Source organism: Mustela erminea, chromosome 1, assembly GCF_009829155.1.
Source record: "Mustela erminea isolate mMusErm1 chromosome 1, mMusErm1.Pri, whole genome shotgun sequence".
In the NCBI taxonomy this organism is placed as follows: Eukaryota; Metazoa; Chordata; class Mammalia; order Carnivora; family Mustelidae; genus Mustela; species Mustela erminea.
Window position 1 is genome coordinate 154613927 of NC_045614.1, and position 23101 is coordinate 154637027.

At 38.5% G+C, this 23101-nt stretch overlaps 1 protein-coding gene across 2 annotated transcripts in view; it reads right to left on the reverse strand.

Annotated features, from left to right (window-relative positions):
• MAATS1 (MYCBP associated and testis expressed 1) overlaps window positions 1–23101 on the reverse strand; it is a 100214-nt gene that overhangs the window by 58157 nt on the left and 18956 nt on the right. For both annotated transcript variants that reach the window (XR_004286904.1, XM_032347728.1), the window contains exon 6: window positions 11947–12128. Coding sequence is in view for 1 of the 2 variants with exons in the window: in XM_032347728.1 (XP_032203619.1) it covers window positions 11947–12128 (182 nt within the window). In the remaining variant the exon portion in view is untranslated. The remainder of the gene's footprint in view (window positions 1–11946; window positions 12129–23101) is intronic.

The following is a 23101-nucleotide window of genomic DNA, read 5'->3' on the forward strand; positions in this document are numbered from 1 at the left end:
ATCTTATAGACCTGAAATTAATATAACACTCTATGTTAAATATAATGAAATTAAAATTAAAAAAAATTTTTTTTCCAAAAAATGAAATGCAAAAGCAGGCAGACAGTACATGAACAAATGAGTGTGGCTGTGTTCCAATAAAACCTCTTTAGAGTCACTGAAATCTTAATTTCATGTAATTTTCACATGCTACAAAATAGGATTTTTTTCATCTATTTTATAGTGTAAAAGCCATTCTTAGCATTCAAGCTATATAAAAAAAGGCAATAGGCCAGTTTGGCTTTTGGACCATAGTCTGCCAATCCTAACATAGAGTTTTAATACTTACTTCTTTTTTTAAGAAATTATCATCTTTACAGGGCATATGGGTGGCTTAGTAGGTTAAGCATCTGCCTTTGGCTCACTCAGGTCATGATCTCAGGGTCCTAGGAGAGAGTCCTGCATTGAGCTCTCTGCTCAGTGAGAAGCCTGATTGTTTCTCTCTCTCTGCCCCTCGCTTTGCTTGTGCCTTCTCTCTCTCTCAAATGAATAAATAAAAACTTTAAAAAAAAAAGATTTAATTTATTTATTTGACAGAGAGAGAGAGAGAGACAGAGAGAGAACACGAGCAGGGGGAGTGGGAGAGAGAGAAGCAGGCTTCCCACTGAGCAGGAAGCTGGACGCGGTGCTTGATTGCAGGATCCTGAGATCATGACATGAGCCGAAGGCACATGTTTAACGACTGAGCCACCCAGGCACCCCCCAAAAAAACTTTTCAAAAAATTATCATCTTGAGTGAGAGGCAAGATGGTGGAGGAGTAGCAGACTGAAATGACATCAGGTCCTGGAGTTCAGCTAGATAGTTATCAAACCATTCCAAACACCTACAAACTCAAAAGGAGATAGGAAAGAATAAGAGCAGCAATTCTAGGAACACAAAGGTAGATTTCCTTTCTGATTTCACTTTCTGAAAGGTAGGATGTGGGGAGAAGTGAATCGAAAGTGACAGGAGGATGGACCAGGGGATGGGGGGCTCCTGGCAAGCAGTGGAGCAGTAGAGCACAAAATTAGAAATTTAGAAGTCTGCTCCAGGGACGCCTGGGTGGCTCAGTTGGTTAAGCAGCTGCCTTCGGCTCAGGTCATGATCCCAGCGTCCTGGGATCGAGTCCCACATCGGGCTCCTTGCTCAGTAGGGAGCCTGCTTCTCCCTCTGCCTCTGCCTGCCATTCTGTCTGCCTGTGCTCGCTCTCTCCCCCTCTCTCCCTCTGATAAGTAAATAAAATCTTTAGAAGTCCGCTCCACTGAGGGACATCACTCCAGAGGCTAAACGGGGGTGGAGCCCTCGTGGGGACAGTGTGGTCTCAGGTCCCATGGGGTCAGAGAAAGATTGGGGGTGTCTGAGTGTGTCAGAGCTGCCAGGTATCAGAGGGGGGAAGCCAACTACAGAATCAGAACCAAAGAGTGAGCTTTCAGATCGGGGTTGCCTTAAACCATGATCCAAGGCACAGTTGGGTCACTGCTCTTTGAGCAGAGACCCCACAAGTGGCAGATCCAGGGAGACTCACCTTCCTTCTCCAGGAGAAGCAGCGCAGCAGGAATCTGCTGGGTTTGGAGACTCCAAATGGGACTGTGCACCAGAGATAGAAACGTTCAATTACAGGCCGGGTGAGCTTGGACTACGGCCAGAGACCAGGGAAACAAGAGTGATTGCTTATATCTGAGGGCACGCTGAGGAGTGGGGCCCCGAGCTCTTGGCTCCTCTGGGCCAGAGATTGGGAGGCCACCATTTTCATTCCCATCCTCCAAAGCAGTACGGAAAATGTTCAGGGAACAAAAGCTCCAAGAGCTAACCAAGCAGATTACTTAGCCCAGTCCCGGGAAAGTGTGGTGCAATTCTGCCTCAGGCAAAGACATTTGAGAATCTGCAACAGGCCCCTCCCACAGAAAATGAGCAAGACCATCCAGCCAACACCGCGCTCACCAATCAAGGAGAACAGCAGAACTCCAGAGCTAGGGGAAAGCAACGCATAGAATTCATGGCCTTTTCTCCATGATCTTTTAGTTTTGCAAAGTTAAATTTTTTTAAATATTTCTTTAAAAGATTTTATATACTTATTTGACAGAGACACAGCAAGAGAGTGAACACAAGCAGGGGAGCAACAGAGGGAAAGGGAGAAGCAGGCTTCCCACAGAGCAGGGAGCCCGATGTGGGGCTCATCCCAGGACCCTAGGATCATGACCTGAGCTGAAGGCAGACGCTTAATGACTGAGCCACCCAGGTTCCCTAGTTTTTTTTTTTTTTTTAATCCTATTTTTTTTTTAACATTTCCTCTTTCCTCTTTTAACGTTTTTGAGCTAATTTATCTTAATAATACCTTTCTAAAAAAAAAATCTTTTTAAACCTTCATTGTTATACCATATTTTATCCCTTCATTGTATTTAACCTTGTTTTTTGTATATGTGTAGGGTATTTTTTTTTTAATTTTGGGGTATAAGTTCTTCTAATCAAAATATACCCTAATCTAGCACATGGATTTGTTCTAGTCTCCAGCCTGAGCACATTCCCTCCTCTTTTTTTTTCTTTTTCCAACCAACTTATCTCATCAATTCTTTTTTTAGAATTTTTTTTATTCTCATCTGTACAGTCATATTCCATCCCTTCATCACGTTTACCCTTACTTTTGTGTGTATATATATATGTTTTTTTTTTCTTTAAAATTTTGGGAGGTAGTTCCTTCAAAGATACCAAAATACACCCAAAATCAAGGGCGTGGCTCTGTTCTACTCACCAGTCTAATGTGTGTGTAATGTATAAATTTTTTGCACACAGTCTAATGTGTAAAATTTTTTAATTTTTATTTCTTTTTTTCCCCTTTTCCTCTCCCCCCCAGTTTTGGATTCTTCCAATTTGGTTAGCATACATTTTTCTGGGGTCTTTGCCACCTTTTAGCATTTTATTCTCTTGTTCTTATATTCTTGTCTGGATAAAATGACAAGGCAGAAAAACTTACCACAAAAAAAACAATACAAAGCAGTAACAATGGCTAGGGACCTAATCAATATGGACATAGATATGTCAGAACTAGAGTTCAAAATGACAATTCTCAAGATGCTAGCTGAGCTCGAAAAAGGCATGAAAGATATTAGAGAAACCGTTTCTGGAGAAATAAAATCCCTTTCTGGAGAAATAAAAGAACTAAAATCTAACCAAGTTGAAATTTAAAAACCTATTAATGAGGTGCAATAAAAAATGAGGCAGAAGAGAGAATTAGTGATAAAGAACACCAAATGATGGAGAATAAAGAGGCTGAGCAAAAGAGAGACAAACAACTACTGGACCATAAGGGGAGAATTCGAGAGATAAGTGATATCATAAGATGAAACAATATTAGAATAATTGGGATTCCAAAAGAAGAAAGAAAGAAAGGAGTGAATTATAGTAGAGAATCTCCCTAATATGGCAAAGAGAACAAGCATCAAAATCCAGGAAGAACAGAGAAGCCCCTCAAAATCAATAAAAATAGGTCCACACCCCATCATCTAATAGTAAAACTTACAAGTCTTAGTGACAAAGAGAAAATCCTGAAAGCAGCTCAGGACAAGCTGTATGTCTGTAAAATACAATGGTAGAAATATTAGATAGGCAGCAGACTTATCCACAGAGACCTGGCAAGCCAGAAAGAACTGGTACAATATATTCAGAGCACTAAATAAGAAGAGTATACAGCCAAGAAGACTGTATCCAGCTAGGCTATCATTGAAAATAGAAGGAGAGATAAAAAGCTTCCAGGACAAACAAAAACTGAAAGAATTTGCAAATACCAAACCAGCTTTACAGGAAATATTGAAAGGGGTCCTCTAAGCAAAGAGGGAGCCTAAAAGTAGTAGACTAGAAAGGAACAGAGACAATATACAGTAACAGTCACCTTACAGGCAATACAATGGCACTAAATTCTTATCTTTCAATAGTTACCCTGAATGTTAATGGGCTAAATGCCCCAATCAAAAGACACAGGGTATCAGAATGGATAAAAAACAAAACCCATCAATATGCTGTCTACAAGAAACTCATTTTAGACCCAAAGACACCTCCAGATTTAAAGTGAGGGGGTGGAAAACAATTTACCATGCTAACAGACATTTTAAAAAGCTGAAGTGGCAATCTTTATATCAGATAAATTAGATTTTAAGCCAAAGACAATAATGAGATGAGGAAGAACACTGTATCATACTTAAAGCGTCTGTCCAACAAGAAGATCTAACAATTTTAAATATCTATGCCCCTAACATGGGAGCAGCCATCTATATAACCAATTAATAACAAAATCAAAGAAACATACTGACAATAATACAATAATAGTAGGGGACTATAACACCCCCCTCACTGAAATGGACAGATCATCCAAGCAAAAGATCAACAAGAAAATAAAGGCCTTAAATGACACACTGGACCAGATGGACATCACAGATATATTCAGAACATTCCATCCCAAAGCAACAGAATACATATTCTTCCCTAGTGCACATGGAACATTCTCCAGAATAGATCACATCCTGGGTCACAAATCAGGTCTCAACCAGTACCAAAAGATTGGGATCATTCCCTGCATATTTTCAGACCACAATGCTCTGAAGCTAGAACTCAATCACAAGAGGGAAGTTGCAAAGAACTCAAATATATGGAGGCTAAAGAGCATCCTACTAAAGAATGAATGAGTCAATTGGGAAATTAAAGAATTTAAAAAATTCATGGAAACAAATGATAATGAAAACACAATGGTTCAAAATCTGTGGGACACAGCAAAGGCAGTCTTAAGAGGAAAATATATAGCGGTACAAGCCTTTCTCAAGAAACAAGAAAGGTCTCAAGTACACAACCTAACCCTATACCTAATGGAGCCGGAGAAAGAACAAGAAAGAAACCCTAAGCCCAGCAGGAGAAGAGAAATAATAAAGATCAGAGCAGAAAGCAATGAAATAGAAACCAAAAAAACAATAGAACAAATCAATGAAACTAGGAGCTGGTTCTTTGAAAGAATTAATAAGATTGATAACCCCCTGGCCAGACTTATCAAAAAGAAAAGAGAAAGGACCCAAATAAATAAAATCATGAATGAAAGAGGAGAGATCACAACTAACACCAAAGAAATACAAACAATTATAAGAACATACTATGAGCAACTCTATGCAAACAAATTTGACAATCTGGAAGAAATGGATGCATTTCTAGAGACATATAAACTACCACAACCGAACCAGGAAGAAATAGAAAAACTGAACAGACCCATAATGAGTAAGGAGATTGAAACAGTCATCAAAAATCTCCAAACAATCAAAAGCCCAGGGCCAGACGGCTTCCCGGGGGAATTCTACCAAACATTTAAAGAAGAACTAATTCCTATTCTCCTGAAACTGTTCCAAAAAAGAGAAATGGAAGGAAAACTTCCAAACTCATTTTATGAGACCAGCATCACCTTGATCCCCAAACCAGACAAGGATCCCATCAAAAAAGAGAACTACAGACCAATATCCTTGATGAACACAGATGTGAAAATTCTCACCAAAATACTAGCCAATAGGATTCAACAGTACATTAAAAGGATCATTCACCATGACCAAGTAGGATTTATTCCAGGGCTGCAAGTTTGGTTCAACATCTGCAAATCAATCAATGTGATACAATACATTAATAAAAGAAAAAACAAGAACCATATGATACTCTCAATAGATGCTGAAAAGCATTTGACAAAGTACAGCATCTCTTCCTGATCAAAACTCTTCAAAGTGTAGGGATAGAGGGCACATACCTCAATATTATCAAAGCCATCTATGAAAAACCCACCACAAATATAATTCTCAATGGAGAAAAACTGAAAGCTTTTCTGCTAAGGTCAGGAACATGGCAGAGATGTCCGTTATCACCACTGCTATTCAACATAGTACTAGAAGTCCTAGCCTCAGCAATCAGACAACAAAAGGAAATTAAAGGCATCCAAATGGTCAAAGAAGAAGTCAAACTATCACTCTTTGCAGATGATATGTGGAAAACCCAAAAGACTCCACTCCAAAACTGCTAGAACTTATACAGGAATTCAGTAAAGTGTCAGGATATAAAATCAATGCACAGAAATCAGTTGCATTTCTCTACACCAACAACAAGACAGAAGAAAGAGAAATTAAGGAGTCAATCCCATTTACAATTGCACCCAAAACTATAAGATACCTAGGAATAAACCTAACCAAAGAGGCTAAGAATCTATACTCAGAAAACTATAAAGTACTCATGAAAGAAATTGAAGAAGACACAAAGAAATGGAAAAATGTTCCATGCTCCTGGATTGAAAGAACAAATATTGTGAAAATATCTATGCTACCTAAAGCAATCTACATATTTAATGCAGTTCCTATCAAAATCCCATCCATTTTTTTCAAAGAAATGGAACAAGGGGCGCCTGGGTGGCTCAGTGGGTTAAGCCGCTGCCTTTGGCTCAGGTCATGATCTCAGGGTCCTGGGATCGAGTCCCGCATCAGGCTCTCTGCTCGGCAGGGAGCCTGCTTCCCTCTCTCTCTCTCTCTCTGCCTGCCTCTCCATCTACTTGTGATTTCTCTCTGTCAAATAAATAAATAAAATCTTAAAAAAAAAAAAAAGAAATGGAACAAATAACCCTAAAATTTATATGGAACCAGAAAAGATCTCAAATAGCCAAAGGAATATTGAAAAAGAAAGCCAAAGTTGGTCGCATCACAATTCCGGACTTCAAGCTCTATTACAAAGCTGTCATCATCAAGACAGCATGGTACTGGCACAAAAACAGACATATAGATTAATGGAACAGAATAGAGAGCCCAAAAATAGATTCTCAACTCTATGGTCAACTAATCTTCGGCAAAGCAGGAAACAATGTCCAATGGAAAAAAGACAGCCTCTTCAATAAATGGTGTTGGGAAAATTGGACAGCCACATGCAGAAAAATTAAACTAGACCATTTCCTTATATCACACACGAAAATAGACTCAAAATGGATAAAGGACCTCAATGTGAGAAAGGAATCCATCAAAATCCTTGAGGAGAACACAGGGAGCAACCTCTTTGACCTCAGCCACAGCAACATCTTCCTAGGAACATCACCAAAAGCAAGGGAAGCAAAAACAAAAATGAACTATTGGGATTTCATCAAGATCAAAAGCTTTTGCACAACAAAGGAAACAGTTAACAAAACCAAAAGACAACTGACAGAATGGGAGAAGATATTTGCAAACGACATATCAGATAAAGGGCTAGTGTCCAAAATCTATAAAGAACTTAGCAAACTCAACACCCAAAGAACAAATAATCCAATCAAGAAATGGGCAGAAGACAGGAACAGACATTTCTGCAAAGAAGACATCCAGATGGCCAACAGACACATGAAAAAATGCTCCACATCAATCGGCATCAGGGAAATACAAATCAAAACCACAATGAGATATCACCTCACACCAGTCAGAATGGCTAAAATTAACAAGTCAGGAAATGACAGATGCTGGCGAGGATATAGAGAAAGGGGAACCCTCCTACACTGTTGGTGGGAATGCAAGCTGGTGCAACCACTCTGAAAAATAGGTTGGAGATTCCTCAAAATGTTGAAAATAGAACTACCCTACGACCCAGCAATTGCACTACTGGGTATTTACCCTAAAGGTACAAACGTAGTGATTCGAAGGGGCACGTGCACCCGAGTGTTTATAGCAGCAATGTTTACAATAGCCAAACTATGGAAAGAACCTAGATGTCCATCAACAGATGAATGGATAAAGAAGATGTGGTATATATACACAATGGAATACTATGCAGCCATCAAAAGAAATGAAATCTTGCCATTTGTGATGACATGGATGGAACTAGAGGGTATCATGCTTAGCGAAATAAGCCAATCGGAGAAAGACAACTATCATATGATCTCCCTGATATGAGGAAGTGGAGATACAACGTCGGGGGTTTAAGGGGTAGGAGAAGAATGAATGAAACAAGATGGGATAGGGAGGGAGAAAAACCATAAGTGACTCTTAATCTCACAAAACAAACTGAGGGTTGCTGGGGGGAGGGGGTTTGGGAAAGGGGGTGTGGTTATGGACATTGGGGAGAGTATGTGATATGGTGAGTGCTGGCCATTCACAGACCTGTACCCCTGGGTATCAAAATACATTATACGTTTATAAAAACTAAAAAAGATAAATAAATAAATAGAAAAAAAATACCTATTCTCCTGAAACTTTTCCAAGAAATAGAAATGGAAGGAAAACTTCCAAACTCATTATATGAGGCCAGTATTACCTTGATACCAAAACCAGACAAAGACCCCGTCAAAAAAGAGAATTACAGACCAATATCCTTGATGAGCACAGATGCGAAAATTCTCACCAAATACTAGCCAATAGGATCCAACAGTACATGATTCATATATTTCTTTAGTCCTGGGAAATTCTCAGCCATTTATCTTTCTCAGTCTTTATCTTTTCTTGCATCCGCTTCTCCACCATTCTCTCTATTATAGGATCTTATAATCCTATCCCCCATGGCTCTTACCTTTTTTTTTTTTTTTTTAAACCTTATTCTATCTTTGAATATTGCATTCTGGAATATTTGTTCATTTCCTCTTTCATTTCACTAATTTGTTCTTCAGCGCTGCCTAGTTTACTACTGAGCTCATTTTATTTCAAACTTCATAGTTTTCCTTCCCAGTGATTGCAACTGGTTCTTTTTCATAGCTCCCACTCTTGTTTTCATGCTTTATCCCTCTTTATCTCTTTGAGGATATAAAATGTATTTCCCAAGTCCTTTTCAGATTGGTCCATTTGCTCTGTTTGCTCAGGAATTTATTCTCTCTCTCTCTCTTTTTTAACTTTTTGTGGATCACTCCTGGTGCCTGTGTTCTTTAGATGTTTTGTGATTTTTGGGTTGAGATCATCTGTAGATTCCTCTCATGAGCACACTGGGTAGTAACAGTCTTTGACCTGGCAAAAGGGATAGCTCCCCAGCCTCATTCTTTAGAGCTCTGCCCATTATCATAAGATGAGGAGTTCAACAGACCATGCCCAGCTGAACCTACTCCACTGTTAGAGACCTTGGAATTCCTTAAAAAATGGCCCAAGCCTCCTTGCAGTATCTACATGGACCTCTTCCTAGAATTCAGACTCCCCTGGGCAGACTATATGCTGCTGTTTGTTCATACCCCCCTCCTTTTTAAAAAGATTTTATTCATTTAACAGAGAGAGAGAGAAAAAAAAATCACAAGCACGGGGAGCAGCAGAGGGAGAGGGAGAAACAGGCTCTCTACCAAGCAAGCCCAATGTTGGGCTTGATGCCAGGACCCTGGGATCATGATCTGTGCTGAAAGAAGATGTTTAACCAACTGAGCCACCCAGGTGCCCCTGTTCGTTCACCCTTAAACCCAAGGAGTAACCACGTAGCAGCTGTTTACAGGGATATATATGCAGAGATTGGAAAAAGAAGGTGAAGTAACCACATGCATACATGACAGGCCCCTCATGATGTGGAACAGAGCCAGAGAAAAAAGTAAATCACAGGCAGCCTCTTTTCTTGCTGCCCCATCCCTCCAAAGAATCCCAAGGTATCTAAGAATTTTCCATTTAAACTTGTCCTTTCAACTTGTTATAGAGATATATTTGTAGGGATGCCTGGGTGGCTCAGTAGGTTAAGCATCTGCCTTCAGCTCAGATCATGATCCTAGGGTCCTGGGATTGAGTCCTGCATCAGGCTCCTTGCTCAGCGGGGAGCCTGCTTCTCTCTCTGCCTCTCCCTGCCACTCTGCCTGCTTGTACATGCACTCTCTCTCTGAAAATAAATAAATAAATAAATTTTTAAAATAGAAAAAAAGATATATTTGTGAAAAATACAGATTTATTTCCTTAAAATATTTTACTTAACAGATATTAACTTGATTTATCATTTTAAAACATCTTATACATATAGTATATAGGCCTCCATTTAAAATCCTACTCAGGGCCTTACAAATGAGGGGGTAGGCCTGACTCAGTGGTTTTTACTGATACTTCAACATCTGTATTGGCAGGAACTGGGCTTCGGCCCCACCTGTGGGCAGGAGAAAAGTCCTGCTTCTTCTAGTTCAGGCAGGCATTTCAGATCAGGCTCCCTACCATTCACAGTTCCTGCTCATCATCTTAGGCTCCCAGCTATTTCTTTCTTTTAGGAAGTCTATACTTCTAAACTACGGAAATTTTCTTCCTTTCTTAAAAAGTATTTATGTGTATACAAACACACTAATATACATATAACCACTATATATTTTCATATATATACACTAATACATATACATATTCAGAGCAGAAGGGAAAAGTTTCAGCATATTTTTAATCTGTATGAAATCTCCTCTGAAAATCTCATCTGAAAGTAGAGCCTCTACTTTTAAGTATGGATGTAAAGAATGCTTCTGAATTTGTAAGGAGAGCCAGGAAACAAGAACCAAACTAGGTCTCAGATATGAACATCTTTACTGTCTATGATACAGACTTGACCAGAGCAAACTATCACAACTGGGAAGCAAAAGTAACTCATTTTAATAAAAATCATTACAGTGAACCAATTATCTCTAACACCTAGGAGGAGCTGGCTTCTCTGGCTCTCAGTTTCCCAGCTACAATCAAGTGAGTTCAAGAAGCTAATGGCTAGTCATTTCCAAAAGCCCCTTTCCGGAACCTTCTTACACTGTTAGTGGGAATGGTGCAGCCACTTTGGAAAACAGTGCAGAGATCCCTTAAGAAATTAAAAATAGAGCTACCCTATGACACTGCAATTGCACTACTGGATATTTACACCAAAGATACAGAAGTAGTGAACAGAAGGGTCATCTGTACCCCAATGTTCATAGCAGCAATGGCCACAATAGCCAAATGGTGGAAAGAACCAAGATGCCCTTCAACAGACAAACAGATAAAGAAGATATATATGGCCCATATATACAATGGAGTATTATGCCTCCATCAGAAAGGACGAATACCCAACTTTTGTATCAACATGGATGGGACTGTTGGGAGATTATACTTAGTGAAGTAAGTCAAACAGAGAGAGTCAATTATCATATGGTTTCACTTACTTGTGGAGCATAAGGAATAACACGGAGGACACTGGGAGAAGGAAAGAAGTGAGTTGGGGGAAATCGGAGAGGGAGACAAACCATAAGAGACTGTGGACTCTGAGAAACAAACAGAGTTTTGGGGGGGGGGGTAGGGAGACCAGTGAGACTGGTGGTGGGTATTATGGAGGGCATGTATTGCATGGAGCACTGAGTGTGGTGCATAAACAATGAATCTTGGAACACTGAAAAAATATTTTTTTTTAAAAAGCCCCTTTCCTTATTAATTTTTCTAATTTCACATAATATAGGCCTAGGTCAGATTTTATTGCATTCTAAGAGTGAATTTCTGAGCCTGAACCATATTGACATTTTAGAGATAACAGCAAAAGAAATCACCCAAATCATCCAATAGGGGTATGTAAGAGAGCTTTGATAACTGCAAGATATTTTGGCAAAGTAAGATAATACTGTTACATATGGTGGAATATACATTCAGTATTATACACTCAAAAAAGTTTATATGTAAAGAGGGAGTGAGGATTGCTCAATGAAAAGGAATTGATTCATTAGGAAAAACAGTTTGGGGGGCGGGGGGAGGTGAGTAGTCAGCAAATAAACACAAAATTAAGCTGAAATAGAACTTCAGCTTCGAGGATAAAGTACAATAAGCCTCCTTAAAATGGAAAGGGTATACTCTCCTTGAAGAAAAGTATCAATAGAAGCATGAGTCTGTGAAGTAGCTCTGCTGAGCAAGACATTTTAAACAGCAACAGAGGCAGTTACCTCTGAGCACATCATTTCCAGGAACTCAATAGCATGCACTGTTATCAGGACAGGCCTTCAAAAATAATCAAGACAACTGTCAACTCACCCCACGTAAGAGTAGCCAGGGTCAAGAGCTCAGGGATTGAATCCTGACATACTACATATTCTGGAGAATACGGATCAGTTTGAACTTCAGCATCCCGATAATCAGTCTGAGTACCCACGGTATACTTTGAAGGTACAGGAGGGTACTTAGCAGGAGTAGGAGGGAAAATATATGCCTCTGTCCTAAAAGGGAAAATTATTTCAAAAATTAAAACCTGATCCAATCACTTAGAAGACTATACAGTCACGTAGAAATAAATCCTTAGCTTCACTAAGCCCATTCCCCTTTAAACATGCACAAATTCATGAATCCAGTGTATTCAGGATTGTGCCCAATTATCTTGAGAGAACTGCCTTGTTAGTCTCACCTCTTCCAAAAAACTGAAGGGATATAAAAGCCCAGGTCTAATCACAAAAGTACCTACTTATCTGTGTATCACTGGGCGGGAATGTAGTATAGAGCTATAAAAGGTAGATTCTAGGATGTCATACAGTTACTTCTGAACCTGCTGAGAATTGCTAACTTCTGGTTTCTTTTTTCTCTGCTTTCAGTTATACAACAAAATTTGTTTCCCTCTAGAAATTCAGGAGCAGAGAAAAGAGAAGAGATGTTTTCTGATTTTTTAAAAAGGCAAGGCTCTTTCAAGATAGATGACCCAATTAATTAATGTTAGGATTACTGGTTAACTATGTAAAAGTTACCTCATCCCTTGGATAGAAATTAATTCCAGATATTTTAAGGCATTTAATGTAAAAAATGAGACTATAAAAGTAATAGGAAACATAAGTAAATATACCATAATATTTTTATTACCAAATAAAGGCCTTATAAATCAGTAAGACAGTTAAATACTAAAAGAAAAATGGATAAAGAACAATTGGCAAAAACGAAAACTTGTAGCAAACATATGAAAAAATAATGAACATAACTTGTAATCAAAGAAAAGTAAAATAAAACCACAAGATGCTATTTTATTATATCACATAAGCAAAGATCTAAAAAATTGAAAATACCTAGCATTGATCAAATTGCAAAGAAACGGGCATTCTCATGTTGACTGAAATATAAACAGATATACAGAGATATATGCAAACATATTCATAAAGTCTGATGTGTAAGAGAAAACTTAAAAACTTTTTCTAATGACCAATTTTTAAAAAATGGTTGCACCTGAGGTTATTAGGCATCAATCTTAGATCCATATTTTCAACTTTTTGTTTTTTTCTTATTCTGGTTACTTTTAAGTACGGAAAAAAAATTTTATATTAATTCATTCAAACATATGTCTACTCCTGGGGTGCCTGGGTGGCTCAGTCAGCTAGGCATCTGCCTTAGGCTTGGGTCATGATCTCGGGGTCCTGGGATTGAGCCCCATGTCAGGCTCCCTGCTCAGCAGAGAACCTGCTTCTCTCTTCCCACTGCTTGCCACTCTGCCTACTTGTGCTCTCTAGCTCTCTGTCAAATAAATAAATAAATAAAATCTTTAAAATATTACAAAAAATAAACATGTCTACTATTAACATAATTTTATAACAAGTATGATAATGTTTATATTTTTATATATTTTTATATGATATCAAAATGATATATGGCTATTTTTATATTTATATATATTTTATAACAAGTATGATAGCACATATGCTTTAAAAACAGCACACTGTTTTCTTTTCTAAGGTTTTATTTTTGGATGTCCATCAACTGATGAGTGGATAAAGATATAGTGTGTACACACACACACACACACACACACACACACACAGGAATATTACTCAGCCATCAAAATGAATGAGATCTTGCCATGTGCAATGACATAGATGGAACTAGAGTGTATTATGCTAAGCGAAATAACTCAGGGAAAGACAAATACCATATGATTTCACTCATGTAGAATTTAAGAAATAAAACAGATGAACACAGGGGAAGGGAAGGAAAAAATAAGATAAAAACAGGGAGCAAACCATAAGATACTCTTATAGGGAACAGAGTTGCTGGAGGGGAGGTTGGTGAGGGGACCAAGTAATTGGGTGATGGGTATTAAGGAAGGCACTTGATGTAATGAGCATTGGATGTTGTATGCAACTGATGAATCACTAAATTCTACCCCTGAAACTAATAATACACTATATTTTAACTAACCTGAATTTAAACAAAATCTAAAAAATAAAATAAAGATTTTATTTTTAAGGAATCTCTGCACCCAATGAGGGGCTCGAACTCACAACCCCAAGATCAAGAGTTGCAACTCCACCAACTGAGCCAGCCAGGCACCCCAGCAGTGTTTTTCTCTTTTACTTTTGAGTTTGTTTCCCTTAATATCTTTTCTCCCTTATCCACCTATAGAAGGACCCTTTCTGTATATCCTATATCTAGAATATATACTTGAATTATGCTTGAATCTTGCTGTATTTTCATCCACACTTATTCTTCTACACTTGAACAAATATACACATATAGATTATTATTGTTTTGCTAATATGGAAATCATATTATTAATACATTTTTGCATCTTCCCCTTTTAACTAAATCATACCTCAGGGAAATCTTTTCAATCTATTCATGTGGCTCTTTTTCAAGAAAAATGATTTAAATTTAAGTTTTCAAGAAACTTAAATGATCACCATCAATAGAAAAACTACTTCTAAAAATATGGCATACCTATAATGGAATTTATGCAGCTATTAAAAGTAAAAATGTAATCAGAATTTATAAACATATAAAAATGTCCATAATTCAATGTAAAATAGGGGAAAAAAGCACACTGTAGAGCAGCATGTACAACAGGACTACATTTTTATATTTAAAAACTGTGTTTTGGGGGAAACTAGATGACTCAGTGGGTTAAGCCTCTGCCTTCGGCTCAGATCATGATCTCAGGGTCCTGGGATGGAGCCCTGAGTCGAGCTCTCTGCTCAGCAGGGAGCCTGCTTCCCGCCCTCTCTCTGTCTGCCTCTCTGCCTACCTGTGATTGCTATCTCTCTCTGTCAAATAAATAAAATAAAATCTTAAAAAAAACCACACCTGTGTTTTGTGCATAGAAAAATGCTTAGATGGATATACAATAAAATAACTATTTCTGGATAGGATTACAGAATTTTTTCATTTTTATAGTTTTTCTAAATTTTCTAACATTTTAAAAAAATCTAAACACGTAGTACTATTAAATAAGTACTAAAAAATAAGGGAAAAAATAGCCATTTCCATTTAAAAGAAAATACGTTTTCTAGTTGGTAGAATATTAAATTACGTAAGCAAAAAACCTGAAATATAATGGCAAAAGAGAAAAAGGCTTTCCATTTTAAAAAATAGACAATGGGAGGTGTTTATATATAAGCAAAACATACAGAGCTGAGCTCTAAAAATGCACTTCAAGTCAGCTAGAAAGAAGCACCTTCTTGGAGGCTCAACCTGTAATGAAATAGTACTTTAAACTGTTATTAATGCTGAATTCTAGTGGTATTGAAATCATTTTTTCAGCAGCTGTTATGAATTTCTAATCTCTGTAGATAATTTAGATATTTTATAATTTATGTTTTCAGCAGAAATTACTTGACTATAAAGATTCTAGTTGAGGAAATAACTTCAAATCAGCTTTATGTTATCTCAGATCATATGAATATTATAACACCACTGGTTTGAATCAAGAAAATAAATTGCTTACCAAATTAAAAATTATACACATTTGAACCATCTGATCAAATTTGCTAAGATTATGCTAAAGCCTAACGAATCCTTCTGACTAGCCTCTCTGATGATTTAAGATCCTTCTAGAGGAGTCGGGGGAGAGGAGGCAAAGGGGAAAGCTACCTTGACAGAAGTCCTATAACTTAATAGATTCTTTTCTAACTTGTTATTTTTCTCCAACCTATACTCCTTTTCTCCATTTCAGCTGGTTTTAGGGAGAATAAACTGAGTAAGAAAGAATAATGATCTCTTTCCTACCCCTCCCCAACTTCAGTCAGGACTCAAAAAGAAGAAAAACCCCGTATTTGCTTCTCATCTGGCTTGAGCCCTGGATCCCATCCCCAGGCTCACTGGTACCCTGACAGCATGTACCACTGCTCTGTTCCCTCTATCCAGACCCTTCCTCCTCCACTACCGCACAAGCACCAGGAGCATGCCCTGTCTGCCAGACCCCCTTCTAGATTTTCCCCTCCAGGCCCAACAAAACTAAACACCAAGAGGGGTTTCTGTAACTGAACGCTAAAGAATGTGTTTTTTAAAGACTTAATGTTTTCAGAGCAGTTTTACATTCACAGTAAAACTGAGAGGAAGGTACAGAGACTTCCCATATACGCTTTGCCTCCACACATGCATAGGCTGCTCCATTATCAATATCCCTCACCAGAGTGGTACATTTGTTACAAATGAGGAACATACATTTACACATCATGATCACCCCATAAAGTATACTGCAGTTCTCTCTTGGTATTTTGGTTTTGACAAATCCTTACAATACGTAGTACATGTAGCATAATACCTATCTGCCATTACAGCGTCATACAGAGTATCTTCCCCGTCCTAAAAACTCTCTGTACTCCATCTATTCATCCATACCCCTCCCACCCCTGGCAATCAATGATCCTTTTAGAATCCCCATAGCTTTGTCTTTTCCAGAATGTCATATAGTTGGAATCACACATACTGTAGCTTTTCCTGATTGGCTTCTTTGTCTTAGTAATATGCATTTAAGATTCTTCCACATCTTTCCATGACTTAATAGCTCATTTCCTTTTAGTGATGAATAATATATTACACTGTCTCAATATACCATAGTTTATCCATCAACCTGGTAAAGGACATCTTGGTTGCCTCCAAGTTTTGGCATTTATGAATAAAGCTGCTATAAATACTAATGGGTTTATATGCAGGTAAATTTTTTAAATTTTTGCGTAAGTTTTCAACTCCTTGGGTGAACACCAAGGAGCAAGATTGCTGGATCATATGCTAAGAGTATGTTTAGTTTTATAATAGCCATACTGTCTCCCAACATGGCTATAGCATTTTGTATTTCCCACCAGCAATGAATGAGGGTTCCTGGTGCTGGTATTGTTAGTGTCCCAGATGGTGGCCATTCTAGTAAGTGCATAGTGACACCTGATTATCATTTTAATTTGCATTTCCCCAATGACATATGATATGAAGCATCTTTTCATGTTCTTATTTGCAATCTGTATATCCTTTTTGTGAGGTGTCTGTTAAGGTCTTTGGTCCATTTTAAAATCAGGTTGTTCTTATTGTTATGTTTGAAGTTTACTACATAGTTTGGATAACGGTACTTTAGCAAATACATCTTCTGCAAATATCTTCTCTGAGTCTGTGGCTGTCTTCTCATTCTACTGACACTGTCTTTGTATGGCAAAAGTTTTTATTTTTTTTAAAGTTTGTATTAAATTCCGCTTAGTGGGGCGCCTGGGTGGCTCAGCGGGTTAAGGCCTCTGCCTTCGACTCAGGTCATGATCCCAGAGTCCTGGGATCGAGCCCCGCATTGGGCTCTCTGCTCAGCGGGGAGCCTGCTTCCTCCTCTCTCTCTGCCTGCCTCTCTGCCTACTTGTGATCTCTGTCAAATAAATAAATAAAATCTTAAAAAAAAAAAAAAGAGCAAGTCCTGTCCTTGCAATAAATTTAAATTCCACTTAGTTAACATACCATGTAATATTAGTTTCAGGAGTAGTTTAGTGATTTACCACGTACATATAACACCCAGTGCTCATCACAAGTATCCTCCTTAATCCCCATCACCCATTTAGCCCATCTCCCTGCCCACCTCCCCTCCAGCAACCCTGTTTGTTCTCTATGGTTAAAAGTCTAATTTATGGTCTGCCTGTCTTTCCCCCTGCCATGTTCATCTGTTTTGTTTCTTAAATTCCACATATGAATGAAATAAAATGGTATTTGTCTTTCTGACTTACTTTGCTTAGCATAATACACTCTAATTCTATCCATGTTGTTGCAAATGGCAAGATTACACTCTTTTTTATGGAACAGACTGTTTTCCATGGATTCCATCTTTCCAAAGATTCCATCTTTCCTGCTTTGTCAAAGCAGGAAACCATAGTTTAGTTGACCATGGGTCCATTTCTGGGTTATCTGTTCTGTTACATTGATCTAGATGTCTGTTTCTGTGCCAGTACCATACTGTCTCGATAACTACGGTTTTGTAATATAAATTGAAGTCCTGAATTGTGATGCCTCCAGCTTTGCTTTTCTTTTACAAGATCTCTTTGGCTATTTGGGGTCTTTTGTGGCTCCATACAAATTTTAGGATTGTTTTGTTCTAGCTCTGTGAAAAGTCCTGTTGATATTTTGATAGGGATTGCATTGAATGTGTGGATTGTTTTGGGTGGTATAGTCATTTTAACAATATTTGTTCTTCTAATCCATGAGTATGGAATGTTTTTCCATTTCTTTGTGTCTTGTTCAATTTCTTGCACAAGTGTTCTACAGTTTTCAGAGTACAGATCTTTTACCTCTTTGGTTAGGTTTATTCTTAGGTATCTTGCTTTTGGTATAATTGTGAATGGAACTGATTTCTTGATTTCTCTTTCTGCTGCTTCATTATTGGTATATAGAAATGCAACAGATTTCTGTACCCTGATTTGTATCCTGCAAATTTTACTAAATTCATGTCATCAGTTCTGGCAATTTTGGGGTGGGGTCTTTTGGGTTTTCTACATAGAGTATTATGTTATCTATGGATAATTAAGTTTGACTTCTTCCTTGCCAATCTGTTGTCTAATTGCTGAGGCTAGGACTTTCAGTACTACTTTAATAGCAAAGATAAGAGTGGCCATCCCTGTCACATCCCTGACCAGAGGGAGGCTCGCAGTTTTTCCTCATTGAGGATGATATTAGATGTGGGTCTTTTGTACATGGCCTTTACAATGTTGAGGTATGTTCCTTCTATCCCTACTTTGTTGAGGGTTTTTATAATGAATGGATGCTGTATTTGTCAAATGATTTTTCTGCATCTATTGAGAGGATCATATGGTTCTTTCCCTTTCTTTTATCAATATAGTGTATCATTGATGGATTTGTGAATATTGAACCACCTTGCAGCCCAGGAATAAATCCACTTGATGTGGTGAGTAACTCTTTAATGTACTGTTGGATTCAACTTGCTACTACCTTATGGAAATTTATCTTTACATCCATATTCATTAGGGATATTGGCCTGTAATTCTTTCTAGTGATGTCTTTGTCTGATTTGGGAACTAAAGCAGGCCTCATAGAATGAGTTTGGAAGTTTTCCTTCAATTTCTTTTTTTGCAACAGCTTCAGAAGAATAGGTATTAACTCTTCTTTATATGTTTGATAGAGGGGCACCTGGGTGGCTCAGCTGATTGGGTGTCTGGCCTTTGTCATGATCCCACAGTCCTGGGATTAGGCCCCTGTTCAACGGGGAGCCTGCATTTTCCCTCTCCCTCTGCCTGTTGCTCCCCCTGCTCGTAATCTTTCTCTCTCTCTGTCAAATGGATAAATAAAAACTTTAAAGAAATAAAAAATAAATGTTTATCAGAATTCCCCTGGGAAGCCACCTGACCCTGGACTTTTGTTTGCTGGGAGATTTTTTATCACTGATTTAATCCCATTGCTGGTTAGGGGTCTGTTCAAATCTTCTATTTCTTCCTGCTTCGGTTTTGGTAGTATATATGTTCTAGGAATTTATCCATTTCTTCCAGATTGCCCAATTTGTTGGTATATAATTTTTCATAATATTCTCTTATAATTGTTTGAATTTCTGTGGTATTGGTTGTGATCTATCTTCTCTCATTTGTGATTTTATTTATTTGGGTCTTTTTCTTTTCTTCTTGGTAAGTCTGGCTAGGGGGTTATCAATTTTATTCCTTCTTTCAAAGAACCAGCTCCTGGTTTCATTGATCTGTTCTGTTTGGTTTTTTAAAATTCTGTACCATTTATTTTTACTCTATCATTTCCCTTCTTCTGCTGGCTTTAGGTTTCACTTGTTCTTTTTCTAGTTCCTTTAGGTATAAAGTTAAGTTGTATATCTGAGATTTTTCTTCTTCCTGATATAGGCCTATCTTGCTATATACTTCTCTCTTATGATCACTTTTGCTACATCCCAAAGGTTTTGGACCAGCCTGTTTTCATTTTCTTTTTTTCCCATGTATTTCTTTTATGTCTTCTCTAATTTCCTGGTTGACCCATTCATTCTTTAGCAGGATGTTCTTTAACCTCCATGTATTTGTGGTCTTTCCAAATTTTCTGTGGTTGACCTCGAGTTTCATAGCATTGTGGTCAGAAAATATTCATGGTATGATCTCAGTCTTTCTGTACTTGTTGAGGCCTGATTTGTAACCTAGTATATGATCTATTCTGGACAATGCCCATGTGCTCCCAAAAAGAATATGTATTCTGCTGCTTTAGGATGAAATGTTCTGAATATATCTGTTCAGTCCATCCAGTTCAGTGTGTCATTCAAAGTCATTGGTTCCTTGCTGATTTTCTGCTTAGATGATCTGTCCATTGCTCTAAGTGGCCATTAAAGTCCCCTATTGTCAGTGAGTTCCTTTATGTTTGTATTAATTGTTTTATATATTTGGGTGCTCCCAAGTTGGGGGCATAAATATTTACAATCGTTAGATCTTCTTGTTGGTCAGACCCGTTTATTAGGATACAATGCCCTTCTTCAACTCTTGTTACAGCCTTTGATTTAAAATCTACTTTATGGGTGTCTGGGTGGCTCAGATGGTTAAGCATCTGCCTTTGTCCCAGGTCATGATCCCAAGGTCCTGGGATTGAACCCCACATCAGGCTCCCTGCTCAACAGAGAGCCTGCTTCTCCCTTTCCATGTGCTTCTCCCCCTGCTTGTGCTGTCAGATAAATCAATAAAATCTTAAAAATAAATAAATAAAATAAAATCTACTTTATCTGACATAAGCATGGCTACTCCAGCTTTATTCTGATGTCTGTTAGCATGTTAAGTTGTTCTCCATCTCACTTTCCATCTGTAAGTGCCTTTAGGTCTAAAGTGAGTCTCTTGTAGGCAGCATACAGACGTCTTGTTTCGATTTTTTTGTTTTGTTTTGATCCATTCTGATACCCTATGTTTTTTGTTTGGAGCATTTCGTCCATTTACATTGAGTGATTATTGTTAGATATGAATTCAGTGGCATTGTGTTACTTGTTTTGTCCTTGTTCCTGGAGATTTTCTCTGTTCATTTCTAGTCTTTGTTACTTTTGGCCTTTCTCTTCCACTGAAAGTCTCCTTTAAAATTTTTTGCAGGGCTGGTTTAGTGGTCACAAACTTCCTTAGTTTTTGTCTGGGAAACACCATCTTTCCTTCTACTCTGAATGACAACCTTGCTAGATAGAGTATTCTTGGCTTTTCCCATTTCTAAAATACTTTGGCTTTTCCCAGAATATTTTCCCATTCAACATGTTGAATATATCATGCCACTCCGTTCAGGCCTGCTAAGTTTCTGTGGAAAGGTTTCCTGCTAACATTATTTGTCTTCCCTTATAAGTTAGGGACTTCTTTTGTCTTGATGCTTTTATGATTTTTTTCCCTATCTCCACATTTTGCAAATTTTACTACAATGTGTCTTGGTGTTGGCATGCTTTTGCTGATTTTGATGGGAGTTCTCTGTGCTGCCTTGATTTGGATATATGCTTCCTTCCCCAGATCAGAAAGTTTTCAGCTATCATTTCCTCAAATAAACCTTCTGCCCCTTTTTCCTCCTCTTCTTCTTCTGGGACTCCTATGATATGAATGTTATATACTTTGTGGAATCACTGAGTCCCCTAAATCTACATTCATGATCCAATATTTTTCTTTCTCTCTTCTTTTCAGCTTTATTATTTTCCATAATTTTATCCTAGCACTTCTTCATATCTTGTCCATCCTTGCTGTCATTACATCCAATCAATTTTGTATCTTGGTTATAGAATGCTTTCAGCCCGACTAGTTTTTAGGTCTTTTATCTCTGTGATAAAGGTCTCCCTGATGTCTTCTATGCTTTTCTCAAGCCCAGCTTGTATCCTTATGGTTATTGTTTTAAATTCTGGATCAGGCATATTACTTATATCTGTTTTGATTAGATCACTACTGTGATCTTTTCTTTTTCTTTCTTTTGGGATGAATTCCTCCATCTTGGTATTTGTTTAGGTCTCTGTCTTCTTCTGTGTGTTAAGAAAGCCTGTTATAATTCCTGCTCCTGAGAGTAACAGCTTTATGAAGAAGAGGTTCATATGCTGTCGAGGGCTACGCACTTCAAAAAGTGTCTCTCTAGATGCTGTGTACATTTGCTGCTGTGTTATGGCTATTCTTTCCCTCAGGTCAGTCCTCTGGAGAATTTCACCTTGCCTGCACTGGGGACTGCTTGGAACTCGGCCAGAGTGTGGCAAATTTTAACTATGTGTGCTCTGGTCTGTTTATTAAGAGAGACCTGATGCTTTGCAGCACTCTATGGTCAGTAGACTTGGTGCATACAGTGCAGTTATGCTGCTCTTCTGGGGGAGGGGCCCACTACTCAGGTTCTCAGGCACACTTGCCCTAGTAAAGAAGCAACTGCAGAGTGCAAGGGGGCAGGGCTTGGTGTAAGCAGTTTATGCTGCCACTGTTAGCTTGTGTTGCTTACTGTAGTTAGTTTATGCTGAGGGGCAGGGAAGAGAAATGGCACCAGCCCTCTCCCTTGAGAGGGGAGTTTGTGCCCACTACTGTCTAGGAAGCCCGTAGAGAAGAGTGAACAATCTTCCCTCGTATGTCCCAGGGATCCCACAGATCCCTGCCTTCACCCTGTGTCCAGATGTCTGCCCACTTGGCAGTGCAGGGCATCTGTGGGTTTTTTTTTTTAATATTTTATTTATTCATTTGACAGAGAGAGAGAGAGATCACAAGTAGGCAGAGAGGCAGGCAGAGAGAAAGGGGGAAGCAGGCTCCCTGCCTGCTGAGCAGAGAGCCCGATGCAGGATTCGATCCCAGGACCCCAAGATCATGACCTGAGCTGAAGGCAGAGGCTTAACCCACTGAGCCACCCAGGTGCTCCAGGGCACCTGTGTTTTATCCCAGGCAGGCTGGCTGAGTTTTACAGCTCCAAACTTTAGGGACCTGGCATGGCTTGGACATTCCCTCTGGGGAAAGGTCTTGCCACATTGGGGCTGGTACAGGTTTGTCCTAGAAATAGCACGAACATA